At 51.1% G+C, this 15,696-nt stretch overlaps 1 protein-coding gene and 1 pseudogene across 1 annotated transcript; both read left to right on the top strand.

The window, feature by feature from the left end:
• The first annotated feature begins 3,507 nt into the window (after positions 1-3,507).
• On the top strand, positions 3,508-9,400 carry LOC149126707 (butyrophilin-like protein 1). Its single transcript, XM_089334178.1, has 8 exons — positions 3,508-3,911; positions 4,616-4,709; positions 5,050-5,237; positions 5,673-6,020; positions 7,157-7,438; positions 7,548-7,748; positions 8,004-8,024; positions 8,116-9,400. Exons 3-8 carry the CDS (start codon positions 5,153-5,155, stop codon positions 8,148-8,150), a joined length of 972 nt encoding a protein of 323 aa, XP_089190304.1. The 5' UTR covers positions 3,508-3,911; positions 4,616-4,709; positions 5,050-5,152; the 3' UTR covers positions 8,151-9,400.
• Positions 8,226-12,952, top strand: LOC149126706 (ankyrin repeat domain-containing protein 42 pseudogene; annotated as a pseudogene).
• The last annotated feature ends 2,744 nt before the right edge of the window (positions 12,953-15,696 follow it).

Raw genomic sequence — 15,696 nt, 5'->3', positions numbered from 1 at the left:
TGCATTGCCAGCCTTCCTGCTGGGAAGTGCTGCTGTCCGCCAGTTCTGGCCACAAGGGGGCAGCAGAGGGCTGGGAAACCCGGTGCCGCTGGCGCTGCCTCTGGGTTGGCCCTGCTTCCTCTGGGGCCTGCTGCTGTGCAGAGTTCTGGAGCAGGGGTTTGGAGCCAGGATCTCCGCACTGTTTGGAACACACACTCCTTTAAATAATGAGGAGCTCACGGAGAAGGAGAATGAAAAGGGAAGGTTATTTTGGTACAAAGCATTGTGAGGTCCGTGAGCAGCTTTTCCCTAAACGCATTTCCAGGGACTTCTGGAAGAGCCCTCCCAGGTCCTTGGCCTCCCCTCTGCCCCCAGATCCCTGGACACCGCTAGGGCTGCTGCCCCCCACGTGGTGGCCCCACTGGGAGCAGGCGGAGCTCTGGGCGGAGCTGGCGCCGGCAGGGCTGACCCTGGTGGGTTCCTCACCTCGGGACCCCGGGTCTCAGCTGCGACAGGAGGACAGCAGAGGCCTCACAGTAACGCAGGAAGACGGGCAGGGACACTCCGTGTGTGCTGCTCAGAGGGAAACGCGGGAGAGTGAGCGGGGCCGAGTGTGTGGTGGGGGCCGTGGGAGAGCCGGGCCCTGGGCGCAGGGCTGAAGCCCACAGCTCTGCCTGTAGAGGAGATGGCGGGAGAGGGCTGGCGTCAATCCCGGGAGAGCAGAGGGCAGGCGTCATCCCGGCACTCTCAGACTGGCCTCGCAGGACTGGACGGCGCCTCTGTAGCCTCTGCCGCCCCAGGCTTCTCCTGTGTTCTCTTAGGGATAAAACCGGGGTCTTTCCCATCACCACTTCCTGCAGTCCCTCTGCCAGGATTTGCCTGCTGCACCCTTGCCCAGGCAGGGCCTGATCCACACAGAACCGGAGGTGAAGGGTCAGAGAATTCCTCCAGGTCGCTGACGCCCCCATCTGGGCAGCACTGGCGCTGGCGCTCGGGGCCCGGCCACTGCGGAGCCGGGGAAAGCGCTGAGGCCCTGTGGGAGGAGGGGTCCATCGGCCCCGCCCCGGATACATCCGGGCTTCTTTCTTCATAACCCTGCCTGCTTCCTCTCTGGGTTCCTTTTTTTTTTTTTTTTAACATTTTATTTATTTATTGAGGGGGTAGAGTTACAAACAGAATTAGAGACAGAGAGAAAGATCTTCCATCCACTGGTTCACTCCCCAGATGGCCGCAATGGCCAGAGACAAGCATTTGGAAGCCAGGAGCTTCTTCCAGGTCTCCCACATGAGTGCAGGGGCCCAAGCACTTGGGCCATCTTCTAATGCTTACCCAGGCCATAGCAGAGAGCTGGATGGGAAGTGGAGGAGCCGGGACTTGAACTGGCGCCCATATGGGAGCTGGCACTGTTGCTTCCTTTATGCTGTTTCTTTGTTTGTGTCATCATTCTTGCACTTTCTTTCAAATTTGTATTTATTTTTTGCTTATTTATTAGTCTAATAAAATTCATTAAATTTTCTGTAAGAATACCCTTTTCCATTTGACCTCATTAAAAAAAAAAAAAACCTTTATAGAAATCCTGCAAAAACTCTGTGGAGAGTGTGTGTTATGGAAGTAGATGGGATGGGTGCTGTGGCATAGAGGTTAAACCTCTACCTGTGGTGCTGGCCTCCCATGTGGGTGCCAATATGAGTCTTGGCTGTTCCACTTCCAATCCAGTTCTCTGGTTATGGCCTGGGAAAGCAATAGAAAATGGCCCGCCAAAGTGCTTGGGCCCCTACACCCATGTGAAGACTTGAAGGAAGCTCTTGGGTCCTGGCTTCAGATTGGCCCAGCTCCGGCCATTTCAGCCACTTAGGGACTGAACCAGCAGATGGAAACATCTCTCTCTGTCTCTCCTTTTCTCTGTCTGTAGCTCTGCCTCTCAAATAAATCAATAAATCTAAAAAAAAATCAGATTACAAAATTTTTGCACCAAAGTACACTGACCTTTTTAAAATAATTTTTTATTTATTTGAAAGGCAGAGTTAGAGACAGGCAGAGGCAGAGAAAAAGAGATAGAGATAGATACATAGATAGGTGCATACATAGATACACAGATAAAAGATAGATAGACTACTCAGTCTTCCCTCCACTGGTTCATTCCCTTGATGGCCAAAATGCCTGTAGCTGCACCAATCTGAAGACAGGAGCAAGAAGCTTCTACCAGGTCTCCCACATGGCTATAAGGGCCCAAGGACTTGGGCCATCTTTTACTGTTTTTTCAGGCCATAGCAGAGACCCGGGTTGGAAGTAGAGCAGCTGGGACTCAAACTGGCGCCCATATGGGATGCTGGCTTTACCTGCTATGCCACAGCTCTGGTCCCTAAACTGATCTTTTGATTATGTTTTCCATGATATTTTTAGGCCCCTCGGGCATCTCAGTGGTTGCAGGGGAGGGAGACCTCCACACTTGCCCTGGACCCTCAAGTGTGGATGTGGGCTGGACGCCTGTTCTGAGCAGGGTTGGGAAGGGGTCCCAGGCCAGGAGGGCTCTGCTTCTGACCTCTGGGTGGGGCTGGGCAGACCCTGGTCCTTTGTTGGGCTGAGAGCATCCAGGTGTTCCTGAGCCTCATTTGCTTGTAAACATCAGTTGTGGTGGTGACAGCCTGGACTGGGGGTGGCGGCTGCAGACTTCTCCCACCTGAGGGGCAGATGGCAGCCAGAGGGAGGAGCATCCACCAGGGCTCTGCTCAGCAGGTTGCCTGGTCACAGCTCAGCCCACCATCCAGGTTGATGATGGTTACAGATCACAAGAAAAACTTTTTTAAAACATTTTATTTATTTATTTGAGAGGCAGTGTTATAGACAATGAGACGGAGAGACAGAGAGAAAGTTCTTCCCTCCCCTGGTTTACTCCCCAAATGGCCACAATGGCCTGAGCTGGGCTGATCCAAAGCCAGGAGCCAGAAAATTCCTCCGGGTCTACCATGGGGTTGCAGGGACCTAAGCACTGGGGCCGTCCTTCACTGCTTCTCAAGCAATAGCAGAGAACTAGATCAGAAGACAAGCAGTCAGGACACAAACCAGTGCCCATATGGGATGGCTGCACTGCAGACGGATTAACCTACTCTGCCACAGGGCCGGTCCCCCTAAGGAAAACTATTAAAGTTGAAACAAAAATGCCACTCTGTGTAGGGATGGGGTATGGGGAGTGGGGTCTCCTTGTAGCTAGACCCTCCTACTCCTAGGAAGTTCCTGATGTCAGGAGGTGCAGGGCTCTTGTCCTGCATCTGCTCCCAGCTGTGACAGGAGCTGCAGGAATCTACTGTGTGTAGCTCAGATCCTGATACTAAATAGTCATGGACTGAAATTCAGTTTCTTCCATGATTTCCTGAACGTTCCCAGCATCTTTCAGCTTTGGGGAAGTCTCGGTGCTGGGCAGGGCAGGTGGTGGCTGAGGGGGAGGGGCTGAGGCACTGTGAGCTCTAAGCAGGCTGTGCTGCAGCCACTCCCAGGGCAGCTGTGGTGCTGTCTCCTGGGCTGTGCTCATGCTGACAACAGGGAGGGAGGTCCACAGGGCAGGGCACTTCCTGCCCAGGCTGCTTCTGCAAGCTTTCCCTGTAGATGGTGGAAGGAGACGGAGGGGCTGGCTCTTCTGGCTGGGAAGTCCTGGTGGGGCCCCAGGGCCAGGGCCTCTGCAGAGGCTGCTGCACTGTGCCAGCTCTGCTGCTTCTCCAGTCTCCTGGGAGCCCACTGCCTCCTTTGGATGAGGATTCCTGGGCCCCCAGCATGGACCCAGAAGCAGGATTTGTGGCTTTGAGGGCAGCTCAGGACAGGTGCAAACCTGGGAAGGGGATTTTCCAATTGCTGGGCTCTCGGTGACTCTGAAGTCTCTGGAGCTGCTGAATTTAGAGACGTTGGAGGAAGTCACAGCCGGAAGCACAAGGGAGCAGGTGAGCTGGCTGTGAAACACCTGTGCGTGAGGAAGAGGGAAGCAGGGAGCAGGGAGGAGGGAGGAGCTGAGAGTGTGGTGGGCTCAGGGCAGTGGGAGGGGGGCGGCTGGAGAAGTCTCAATGCAGGAAGAACCAGGACGAGGTTAGTGAGCACTGAGCCTGTGTTCATTTCTTTGATTTCCATTTCTCAAATGTGCACTAGGCCAGGCCCTGCTCTGACTGCATTAGTGACTGTACTGACACAGAGTCAAGTACTTTTCGCTGCGATCTTGGGGGAAAGACGCTGTTACTCACATTTGCAGATGCAGGAACTGAGGCCCAGAAACTCCAGGGCTCTGCCTTCAGCTGTGACCTAGCCTGGCTGAGCCTGCAGGGAGCACCCCGGGGGGTGCCCTGAGCCTGTTCTTCCCAGGAGGAATGGCTGCCTCCTCTTCCTGCCCACAAACAGAGGGTGGTGTGGGGGTCATTTCCTCTGATCAGGGACCATTTTCTCTGTGGCCCTGCCTCTCACCAGGGTCCTTAACTGTTAGTGCAGAAATCATTGAATTTGGAGAGAGTGAAGATTGACCTGTCAGAGGAAGCTGGCCCCAGGCACCTGCTGAACGCAGGGCCATGACCTGGGCCCTGGAGTAAGAAGTTGGGGGTGGGGTCAAATTTTGGTGAATTCCACAGCCACAGATGCCACAGGTGCTGGGCCCCTACAGGTTCGGTGAGTTCGGTGACACTTCTCAGGGGACACCCAGGTCACCACTGGGAGTTGAAGAGCTGCAGGAAGCAGGAGGTGGTGCGTCCTTCAGGGTGAGTGGCCTGAATCAGTGTCCTCTGTCCTGGTGGGATGGGTCCTGGGCACTGTGTGCATAGTGGCATGGTTTCCTCCATGGGGCCCCTGGAGGGGGCTCTAAGAAAGAGGAGACCTGATTATCTAGGCAGAGGGGCCTCAGTTGGGGTGGGAAGAGAAGGGGCTGTTTCTCCCCAAGTACCTTAAGTGCTCTCTGGTATAGCAGTCTTCCCAGAAGGGCTGGGCAGAGCCAAGGCCCAGCTGTCTGTGCTGTCAGATAATGTGGGGACCCTTGTTGTGGGCTGAGCCTGTAGGGAAGACTTTGCTTCTGTTGGGGCTGACAGGGCGGCCTTGGCACAGGTTCCCTGAAGAGGGGTTGACACTCTGCTGTGGCCCTGTCTCCTGCCTGCTGCCTGCTGGCCCAGGCCTCCTCCTCCCCACGCCGTTCCCAAGCTCTGAGGACATGGAGCACGGCTGCTGCCCCTCTCTGCTCTGCAGTCTCCCCTCCCTGCTTCTCCTCGCCCAGCTGCCCATGTGGAACTCTGCAGGTGAGTCTGTCCCTGACTTCTCCTGGGTCTTCTGTGGGTAGGAGGAGCCCCCAGCCCTCTTGGTCAGGACAGGGTGAGGTTTGCAGAGCCCCAGGCACTAGAAAGTTGGCGGTGCTGCCCCAACCACTGGTTGTCTCTAAGAATTTAGGATGTATCACTAGGTGATCCAGTGAGTGATAGTGATCTTGACCATTGTAAAAGGATTTTGGGGGTGTTTTAATATCAAGTGTCAATAATTTGAAAATACCTCTTCCCTAATTTTTGGCTTCCCTCCTTTTTGGTGTTCTGAGCATTCACTTGTTCATTTAGTTCCTCCCCCAGTATTAACGGAATATCTGCTGTGTGTTAGGAGCTGTCCCATGACCACAACAGGTGTGTGTGTCTCTGCCTCTGCCTGAGTCTCTCCAGTGTTCTCAATCTATTCTGTGTCCACAGACGAGTTCCAGGTAATCGGCCCCTCAGATCCCATTGTGGCAGAGTTGGGTGGTGACGCCATTCTGCCCTGCTCCCTGGTCCCAGCCATGAACGCAGAGGACATGGAGCTGCGGTGGTTCCGTACCAAGTTCTCAGAAGCGGTGCTCATCTATCGGAACCGCCAGGAACAGCACAAGGAGCAGATGCCTCAGTACGCAGGGCGGACCTCGCTGGTACGGGACCTCCTCACCCAGGGGCAGGCTGCTGTGCACATCCAGAAGGTCCAGGCTTCGGACAATGGGATGTACGTCTGCTTCTTCAAAACCAGAAGCTTCTATGAAGAGGCCATTCTAGAACTGCAGGTGGCAGGTGGGTGACCTGATCTGTATTCTAGATCTGGACCTTGGGAGTGCTGGACTTGGGAGGAAACTCATGTAATTAAACACCTCATTTCATATGTGAGGAAAGACAGCTCAGTCACTCATTGATGTTCTCAATGTAAATCTTGTTTGTGGAGCCCTACTGTGTCAGTCAGGTTACTCACACATCTTTGGTGTGCGCATGGAAGTAAAATCAAAACCAAAGTCTTCTCCCAGAATTCCTCTTTGCAAAGGTAGTAGGGAAACACAACTGTTTCACTCCTAAATAAGCACCAAACCATAATGTGAGACACATCATAGGCAGTTTATTAAGGGATTGCAAAGACATAGGATCTCATCATTTTTTTTACTTAATCAAACAGATGTAACATGAATTTCATTTTAAAAAGTTTTATTTATTTGGTTTTACTTACTCAAATGAGCAACAGTTAATGGTAGAGACAGAGACCTTCCATGTGCTGGTTCACTTTCCAAATGCCTACAAGAGCACCAATGTCCCAAGTGCTTTCCAAGCCTCTGCTTCAGTCAGGCTAAGCCACTCTCTCAGTGTGGAAGTCGGGTCACATGACCAACCTCAGAGGGCCAACGTGAGGGAACCACCGAGTGTGTGGTAGAGGGCTGGCTCCATACAAAGATGGCCAAAGTATAGGAGGTATTTTAATAATATGTATTAAGTTCTGAAAGTCAGATTTTCTAGTGTATGTAAGGAAACCTGGCAGAAATAACTCATAGGGAGGTGGGCATAAGAGAAGGGAGTGAGGAGACAGGATTAATGATTTGTATAGATTTGGAAGTGATTTAAAGAGAGAGGCAGTGGGAATCATAGCAGGTACCCCAGGAGTGAGTGAGGTGAGGAGATTAGAGGTTCAGGATGGAGTCCTGGTGTCAAGTTCCTGCTCCTGGTTTCTCTGGGCCTCAGTCTTCCCATCTGCACAGTTGAGGAGAAAGCCCCCTACTCTGTGCCCCCATGGGTCCCAGGGCTCTTTCCTCTCCTTCAGGCCACGCCCTCCCATGGAATCTCCAGAATGGAACACAGTGACTCCCCTGTAGCTGTGCCACACCCAGACCCTGCTGAGGGCCCTGGGCCAAGTGGTCTCCAAGGTCTCCACAGCTCCCCTCTTGCAGGCCTGGGCTCTGCCCCTCAAGTGCACATTGAAGGGCCGGAGCAGGACGGGGTCCGCGTGGTGTGCAAGGCCTCGGGCTGGTTCCCGAAGCCCCAGGTGCAGTGGACAGACCTCAGCGGGAAGAAGTTCCTGGAGTTCTCTGAGGCCCATGCCCAGGACGCAGCAGGGCTGTTCAGCGTGGAGGCGGCTCTGGTGGTAAGAGACAGCTCTGCAGGGAGTGTGAGCTGCTCTGTCCTCAATCCCATCCTGGGCCAGGAGAAGGCAATGGCCGTGTCCATCCCAGGTCGGTGCTGCTTCTCATCCCTGGAAGGGCTTGGGAGGTGGTGCCGGCATCCCTGAGTGTGTGGGGTGGGCCTGGGTGCTCCCCTGACTGGGTCTCCCCCTGGCCCCAGAGCCCTTCTTCCCGCAGGCCTCTCCCTGGAAGGCAGCTTTTATTGGGATCCTGACGGTGCTGGGGCTCCTGCTCTTTGGGGCTGGCTGCTTCACCAGGAGAGAGCATTGTGCAAAGCTGCAGGAGGGGGAGAAACAGGAGATGCTGTGCCAGGCTAAGGAGGAGGACCAGCGGGCAGAGGAGGAGGCACTGAAGGCCAAAGGTAGGAGGCCAGGGGCCAGGCAGGGGGGCAGCTGGTGCTGAGAGGAAGGATGCTGGGAGATGAGTCTGTGGGTTCTGCTCTCCAGAGCAGGTGGCTGTGGAGACCCAGACAGGACAGCTGGAGGCTGGAGCTGTGTGTGGGTCTGGAGTGAGAACTTTTCTAGGATATAGATGAGGTCTTCCTGTGGATTCTTCCGGCACACGGTCTCTCCTTTTCTTGAGGATGGAAGTTCATGGATTTTTCTGTCTCTTTCAGATGATCTCCAGGCAGAACTTGGTAAGCTCTGTTCCCCTCCTGAACTCTCCTTGTACAATTGTGGATGTCACTCCTGTCTTAGCTCAGCTGTTCCCTGTGTGATGCTTTTCAGGTAGGAGGAAGACAGCTTACCTGGCTTGTGAGTGACTCTCCAGATGTCCTCTGGTCTCCTGTCCCACCTGTGCCCAGCTGTCCCCTCCTTGTCTGTGTCCAGGCACAGACATGTGGACCCGCGTTGGGTGGGTCAGTGGCAGTGGTGGTGGCAGAACCCTGCTCACTGGGCTCTCAAACATCCGGATGGCTGTTTCTTGTTCATGCTCCAAGATGTGTATGCTGCATCCTGTATCTTTTTCCAACCCTGGGCTGTCCCCATGTGAGTGCCATTAATTTTTTCTACCTCCAGTGTTCTAGCTCTTGGTCTGCACAGGAAACCGTAACCAGATGCACTGAGATTCCATGAGAGAGAGAGATGAATAAATGGGGTCGTTGAGCTTGGGGGTGCAATTTATGCCCCCTCCCTTCCAAACACCACCCAGGGGGAGCCTTTCCTCTCCTTTTTTCAAAGGTGCTGATGAGATGTGAAAGGGAGAAGACTGGGTTGGTGACCAGATATGGGGATGTGATGGGATGAGCTGAACATGTCTCAGCATACTGATGCTTCTCTCTAGAAATATTTTATGGAGGATGTTTGGCTCCATTGATCCAGGAGGCGTCTCATTACCATGTGGTTTCTTCTTTGCCTTTAATTTTCCCAATATACCCAATCACGACATATTATGCAATAATTGTTAATGTAGAATAAATTGTGCTTTTAAAAATATTTATATTATTTTAATTTGAAAGGCACAGTTAGAGAGAGAGAGAGAGAGAGAGAGAGAGACGGGGCGGGGGGAGAGAGATCGATCAACCATCTACTGATTCACTTCCCAAATGGCCATTATTGCCAGGACTGGCACAGGCTGAAGCCAGGAGCTTCACCTGGGTCTGCCCCATGGTTGCAGGGGCCCAAGCACTTGGACCACCCTTTGCTGCTTTCCAGGTACATTAGCAAAAGGAGGGATGGGGAGTAAATTTTTTTCATATGGGCATGTTTTGCTCCTGACCAACAGCACCAAGGAACCAGTGACACAGGAGTCTTTGTGGGTTTTGAGGCACAGGGCAGAGAGCTGACAGCCAAAAGTCACCCAGCAGTGGGGCAGGGTGCAGCTCAGCTGTCCTGCAGGCTTCCTGATCTGTGGTCAGGGAGTTTCCCACAATCCTCTGCTGTCTACACCTGCAGGAGGCCCCTCCTGTGCAGCCTCTCTCCTCCTGCAGAGTCTGACCTTCAGCACAGAGGGCAGGCGAGGGCTGAGCAGGTGGTGTGGCTGTGGTCTCACCAGGGTGTGTTTCCTTTCAGCCTGGAGGAAGGCGCAGCTGTATGCTGGTAAGTGACGCTGATGGTTCCTCTGCCTCTGCCCTGCCCTGCCCTGCCCCTGCTCTACCTGTGGACTCAACTCCAGATGGGCTGGGCATCCCTGCTCTCCCTGTACCTGTTGTAGCCTCCAAGCGAAGACAGCAGGGGCTCCTCTTTGGGAACACAGCTCTGCTTCTGTTCTGGGCCTTTTGTCTACTGCAGGTCAAAGTGAGGGTTAGCAACACATTCTTAAACCCCTGTTTAACTGACCCTTGTCATTGGAGTGGTGACCACAGAGAGTCAGGTGTGAGGAAAGCCTGGAGCAGGACAATGAGTGTGTAGATCAGGACGTGCCGGTCTCCAGATGACCCTGGAAATCACGTTTCCCTGCTCAGGACTCAGATTTTACTAAGTGGTCATGGGATCTATGTTCTTCTTACCCCCCAAATTCCTCCTTTTAAGGCCCACTTTGGTCTTCCTGGCCCTGGAATATGCTCTTCTCTGCTTCTTCGTGCTCTGACCACTGTCCAGCCTGGGTTTCTTCCTCTAAGTATCAGTGGTTGCTGAGGAAATAGTTACTCTGAGTAAATGTTCTAAATCCAGGAACAAAGTCTCTGGGATGTTTGTGGGTGGATTTGTGGGTTTAGGTCTCTGATATATCTGAAACTGAATGCAACATTTGAGTAAGATTAGAAATGCTTAAAATGTATTTGGCATGCAGAGAGTGAGAGCAACAGTGAGAATGACAGATATCCTATCTCCTAGTTCCTTCCGTAACTGCTAGCAACAGCCATGGCCATGTCAAGGCCAAGATCTAGACCTCAGCCTAGATCTCACACGCATGTCAGTAATGCAACCCCTCAGTGCTGCCTCTCAGCGTCTCCATTGGCAAGAAGCTGGAGTCTGTAGGTTGAGTTGGGGATTGAACTCAGGTATTTCATGTGAGAGGTGGACGTTTTAACCACTAAGCAAAATGCCTACAAATGTTTTTAAAAAGTATGTTAATTTGAATAGGAGAGAGGGCAGGTGTAGAGGAGATAGAAACACTCCCATTGGCTATTTCATTCCCAAATATCTGCAATGGCCAGGGTTCTTTTCAAAATTTTGAAGTGACCTGGAGTTTAAGCAAGGAGGAATTGGGAATCCAGTCGAGGTCTCCAACATGGTTGGCAGGAACCCAACTTAACGCATCATTTACTGTTTCCAAGGGTGTTCCTTAGGAAAAGCTAAAATTAAGAGCTGGAGCTGGGACTCAAACCCAAGCACTCTGACATCAAAGTCAGACATCTTAACCCCTGTCTTTGTTGGAAGGTCTAATTCCTGCCCCGGAGTAGGTTTCTTTGTTTTATTTCTACAGGAACAAAAAATGTAATATGTGATTGTTCACTACCATTTTTTTTCACCTTGGGAGAATTCTGTATTCATTAATGGCTCAAGGGCCTTGTTTTCTTATTATGGGAAATATACAAAGACTCCAAAAAGAGAAACATAGAAAAACAGAATTTTTTAAATTTATTTGACAGGTAGAGTTATAGACAGTGAGAGAGAGAGAGAGAGAAAGGTCTTCCTTCCACTGGTTCACTCCCTAAAGGGCCGCTATGGCCAGCGCTGTGCCGATCCGAAGCCAGGAGCCAGGTGCTTCCTCCTGGTCTCCCACACGGGTGCAGGAGCCCAAGCACTTGGGCCATCCTCCACTTCCCTTCCGGGCCACAGCAGAGAGCTGGACTGGAAGAGGAGCTACCGGGACTAGAACCTGGCGCCCATATGGGATGCTGGCACTGAAGGCAGAGGATTAACCAAGTGAGCCACAGTACTGGCCCCCGAAAAATAGAAATTGTTACCTAGAGAAAGGACGACAAGCAAACCATGGGAGAAAAGAACATGTGGGAAAGAGAAGAGGAGATGAGGGAGAGAGTGAGTGCTATGCAGGTGGCTCAGAGTGACTGCAATGGCTGAAGGCCCAGCCCTGGTGTTGGAATGTAGGGAGTGTGCTGAGGGGTTACAGGGCTTGGGTGTGTGAAATAGAATAGACTGCTGGACACCTAGTATTTATATTTCAAGAAAAATCTTAATTAAAGCATCTTATTTATTTAATTATTTATTTATTTATTTATTTTTATTTATGACAGGCAGAGTGGACAGTGAGAGAGAGAGACCAAGAAAGGTCTTCCTTTGCCGTTGGTTCACCCTCCAATGGCCGCTGTGGCCGGCGCACTGTGTTGATTCGAAGGCAGGAGCCAGGTGCTTATCCTGGTGTCCCATGGGGTGCAGGGCCCAAGCACTTGGGCCATCCTCCACTGCACTCCCGGGCCACAGCAGAGAGCTGGCCTGGAAGAGGGGCAACCGGGACAGAATCCGGTGCCCCAACCAGGACTAGAACCTGGTGTGCCGGCGCCGCAAGGCGGAGGATTAGCCTGTTGAGCCACGGTGCCGGCCAATTAAAGCATCTTAATATTTGAGAGAGAGAGAGAGAGAGTGAGCGAGCGAGTGAGCACTTTCATTCCCTGCTTCATTCCTTGAATCCTTCCACCATCGCTGCTGCCTCCTCAGTCTACAGAGCTGGAACTAACTCTGGCGTGGAGCTGATATCACAGAAGGAACTATAAGAGGTTGGATGGCAGCCCACAAAGCTGCAATAAGAGGTCAGGATGCTTGTATGCAAGCTCTTATGATCAATGGAGCAAACCTAGCTGCTTAACATGACCATGGATGCACTCCTTCACATCCCTCTGCTACTCATGGACATTCTTTCCCTTTACAAATAATGCTCCAAAGTCGAGTGGTGAGGGAATCCTGTTCATTAGTCTAATATATACTATTACAGATGGGATAGCATGTGTTAGGTTATCACTTCCCAACATTAAAAATCTCCGATATTACTGCTAAAGTAATTGAATTGTTGGGTTCTTCATGTCAATTCAGAGTTGGAAGGTTCTCAAGCTCCTAAGCAAAGGTGACCAGGATCCCAGGGTGACTGAGGAGAGAACAGAGACCTGTACATGAGGCCACTTTTCATGGGGGACTTGGCTGCTTGCAGCTTCTTGTTAAGTGGGGATGTAGCATAGACTCTGGGGGCCACAATGGAAACCTTCCAGTTCATTAGCAGCCCTGGAAGGCCACCTTCACTGCTTCAAATTCCTACTCAGTAGAACAAGCAGGGGAGCACAAACTTTGAAAGCCTTCAATTATAATGGAGAAAATGTAGCAGAGCTGGCACAGAGGTTCTTTAAGCAGAACATTTACAGGTTATCCAGGGGACTGAGTATGAAGGAAATGATGTGGAAGGTCATGAAACCTTAGCATTTCCAGGTCCTGTGGCTGCCCTTAAGGGTGATGTGGAAATGCTGAAGAGATCTGCAGAGGTTGGAGTAATCCATGTGAGTGAGTGTGACGATGGTGGATCAACTGCTGAGCTTAAAGCTGCTGCACAAGGTCACATAGAGTCTGCAGTGGTTCATTACAGAGGGGCAGACAGTGACATCACCACAAAGCAGGGGACCCAGTGATGTGGCCACGAGGTTTGCCCATTCTGGAAGCAGTGAAGTTTTTGTTTAAACCTTGCAAAATATCATTTTATTAAATTGCATTTTTATTCAGGTAATATAATTGCTGTTTCAACATTAAGAAGGTAGGAAAATATACATAAAACACTTTGGAAGATAGAGTACAGCAAAATTATATTTTTAGCTTTGATTCCTCCAAACCTCTTATGGAGATAAAATAAATCTCTGAAGTAAATTTGGTCCTTATCAAACCAATATCTGTGGAACTGCTATAGGGTCCTCTGAGTGTGGCTGCTGAAGTAGACATACTCTCCTCTCCAGAGCTCAGGGCCCCTTGGGTGATGTTTCCTTCATCCCATAAAGTAGGTTCTCAAGTAAAGTAAGAAAATGGACCTGACCTGACTCTCTGGGAGCTGTACTTCCACACTCACCTCTACTGTCTGCTCAGGGTTGGACATCCAGACAAATGCAACTTCTTTTCTTTATATGAAAGGTCAGTGGGTGGGATGGGGGACAAACAGACATCTCCCATAGCAGTGAAGTTTTTAAATGGGCTACAGAGGGTCCAGCACTGTGGCATAGCAAGTTAAGCAGCCACTTGCAGCACTGGCATCCCATATAGGCAGTGGTTTGAGTCCCAGGTGCTCCATTTCTGACCCAACTCCTCATTAATGCACCTGGTAAAGTAGCAGAAAATGGCCCAAGTGCTTGGGCCCCTGCACCCACGTGGGAGACCCAGATGAAGCTTCTGTCTCTTGACTTCAATGTGGCCCAGCTCCGGTGGCTGTGGCCATTTGGTAGTGAACTAGAGGATGGAAGATCTCTCTCTCTCTCTCTCTCTCTCTCTGTATGTGTGTGTGTAACTCTACAGAAATATGCTATAGAGGATGCTAATGAAGTGGTTATGAGGTTTTACATAAGACACGATGTTTAGGGAAGCACTGATGCCAAGGATGTCTTATGTCCCAGCGAGGTGTATAAACACATGCCAGGATGAGAGCTTATTAAATCCTGTAGCCTTGTGACACCTTCTGGAAATTGCTGTGAGCAACTACAAACATGTGGGAGGGAAAACAGGAGAAAAGTTAAAGCAGAAGCCAGTACATCTCAAGTCTGAAAAGACCATCTTAGCTGCAGGGCCAGCTCAGGTGTGAATGACTGACTATGTAGAGAAAAATTAGAATGTCAGCCAGTTGAATATCGAGCAGTGGTGAATAAACCAGGAGAAAGGCTGAAAAAATCCAGGTCTCCAATGTGGGAGCTTTGAGGATGACTCCTGTGAGCCGAGCAAAGGGAAGAGGCAAGTGGGAACAAAGATGTCTTCTAGGGCAGTGATGTGAGAAGGCACTGAGCAGTGAACTCACTTAAATAAACCTGCTTCATTTTTTTCTTTTATATTAGAAAACAAAACAAACAAACAAAAAGACCTGGAGCCAGGGATTGAATCCAGGCACTCTGATGTGGGACACGGGTGTCTCAGCTGTCAGGCTCAACACAACTTTCTTTTTTCTTTAAGATTTATTTTATTCATTTGAAAGACAGAGTTACAGAGAGAGGTGGAGACAGAGAGCAGGTCTTCCATCCGCTGGTTCACTCTCCAGATGGCCAGAGCTGTGCCAATTCTGCGCCAGGAGCCTGGAGCTTATTCTAGGTCTCCCATATGGGTGCAGGAGCCCAAGGACTTGGGCCATCTTCTACTGTTTTCCCAGGCCATAGCAGAGAGCTGATTGGAAGAGGAGCAGCCAGGACTAGAACCCCGCCCATATGAGATGTCGGTGCTTCAGGGCAGGGCTTTCCCCTCAACACAACATTCTTTAAAAGCCATTTTGAAGGGGCTGGTGCTATCATGTTGTGGGTTAAGCCACCTCCTGCAGCACCCTCATCCCTTGTTTGCATCTCAGATGTTCCACTTCCACTCAGCTCCCTGCTAATGCACGTGGGAAAGCAGTGGAGGAGGGCCAATGCACTTCGGGCCCACAGCCACATGAGAGGTCCAGAGGAAACTCCTGGCTCCTGGCTTTGGCCTTGTCCAGCTCTGGCCATTGTGGACAGTTGGGGAGTGAACCAGATGAAAGATTTCTGATCCTACAACCCGGGCCCTCAAAGAAAGTCAGTTTAAAATAAAATAAATCTTAAAAGTGTCATTTTGAAATAAGCATCTAGTGATGCTGCCTCTGATAAGGAAAACATTTCAATCTTCTAGCAGCAGTGAGGGGAGGAACAGGGTAAGGGAGACGCTAGGGCAGTGGGGGGGTCACTGTGGTGACGGAAGGAGCTGTGCTCTCTGACCCTGTGTAATGTGCCCCCCTCCCCCCCCGCCCAGGTCTGGATGCTTCTGCTCATGGTCAGGGAAGTGGACTATGAGAAACAGTCATGGCCCTCTCTAAGGTAAAGGAGGCCTGGGCAGCAGGTACACAGGGAGCCACCTTATAGAATCTGTGTCTCCAGGAGACTTCTGTATAAAAGGTGAGATCATATGGTCTTCTCTTACCATAATCTTTCTCTGCTGAGTTTATATCTTATATTTTAATATGATTATTGGAGTCTTGTCCTCATTTTTTTTTTAAAGATTTATTTTATATTGAAAGTCAGAGTTACCGAGAAATAGAGAGAGAGAAAGAGAGGGAGGGAAAGGGACAGAGAGAGAGAGAGAGAGAGAGATCTTCCATTCAGTGGTTCACTCCCCAAATGGCCACAATGGCTGGAGCTGGGCCAGGCCAAAACCAGGAGCCAAGATCTTCCTCTGGGACTCCCATGTGGGTGCAGGGGCCCACGGACCCAGGCCATCTTCTGCTGC

The sequence above is a fragment of the Oryctolagus cuniculus genome, chromosome 5 (assembly GCF_051225735.1).
Source record: "Oryctolagus cuniculus isolate XC-2025 breed Fujian yellow rabbit chromosome 5, ASM5122573v1, whole genome shotgun sequence".
In the NCBI taxonomy this organism is placed as follows: Eukaryota; Metazoa; Chordata; class Mammalia; order Lagomorpha; family Leporidae; genus Oryctolagus; species Oryctolagus cuniculus.
The sequence above is the reverse complement of the archived record's forward strand: the minus strand, read 5'-3'. Positions and strand labels throughout refer to the sequence as shown.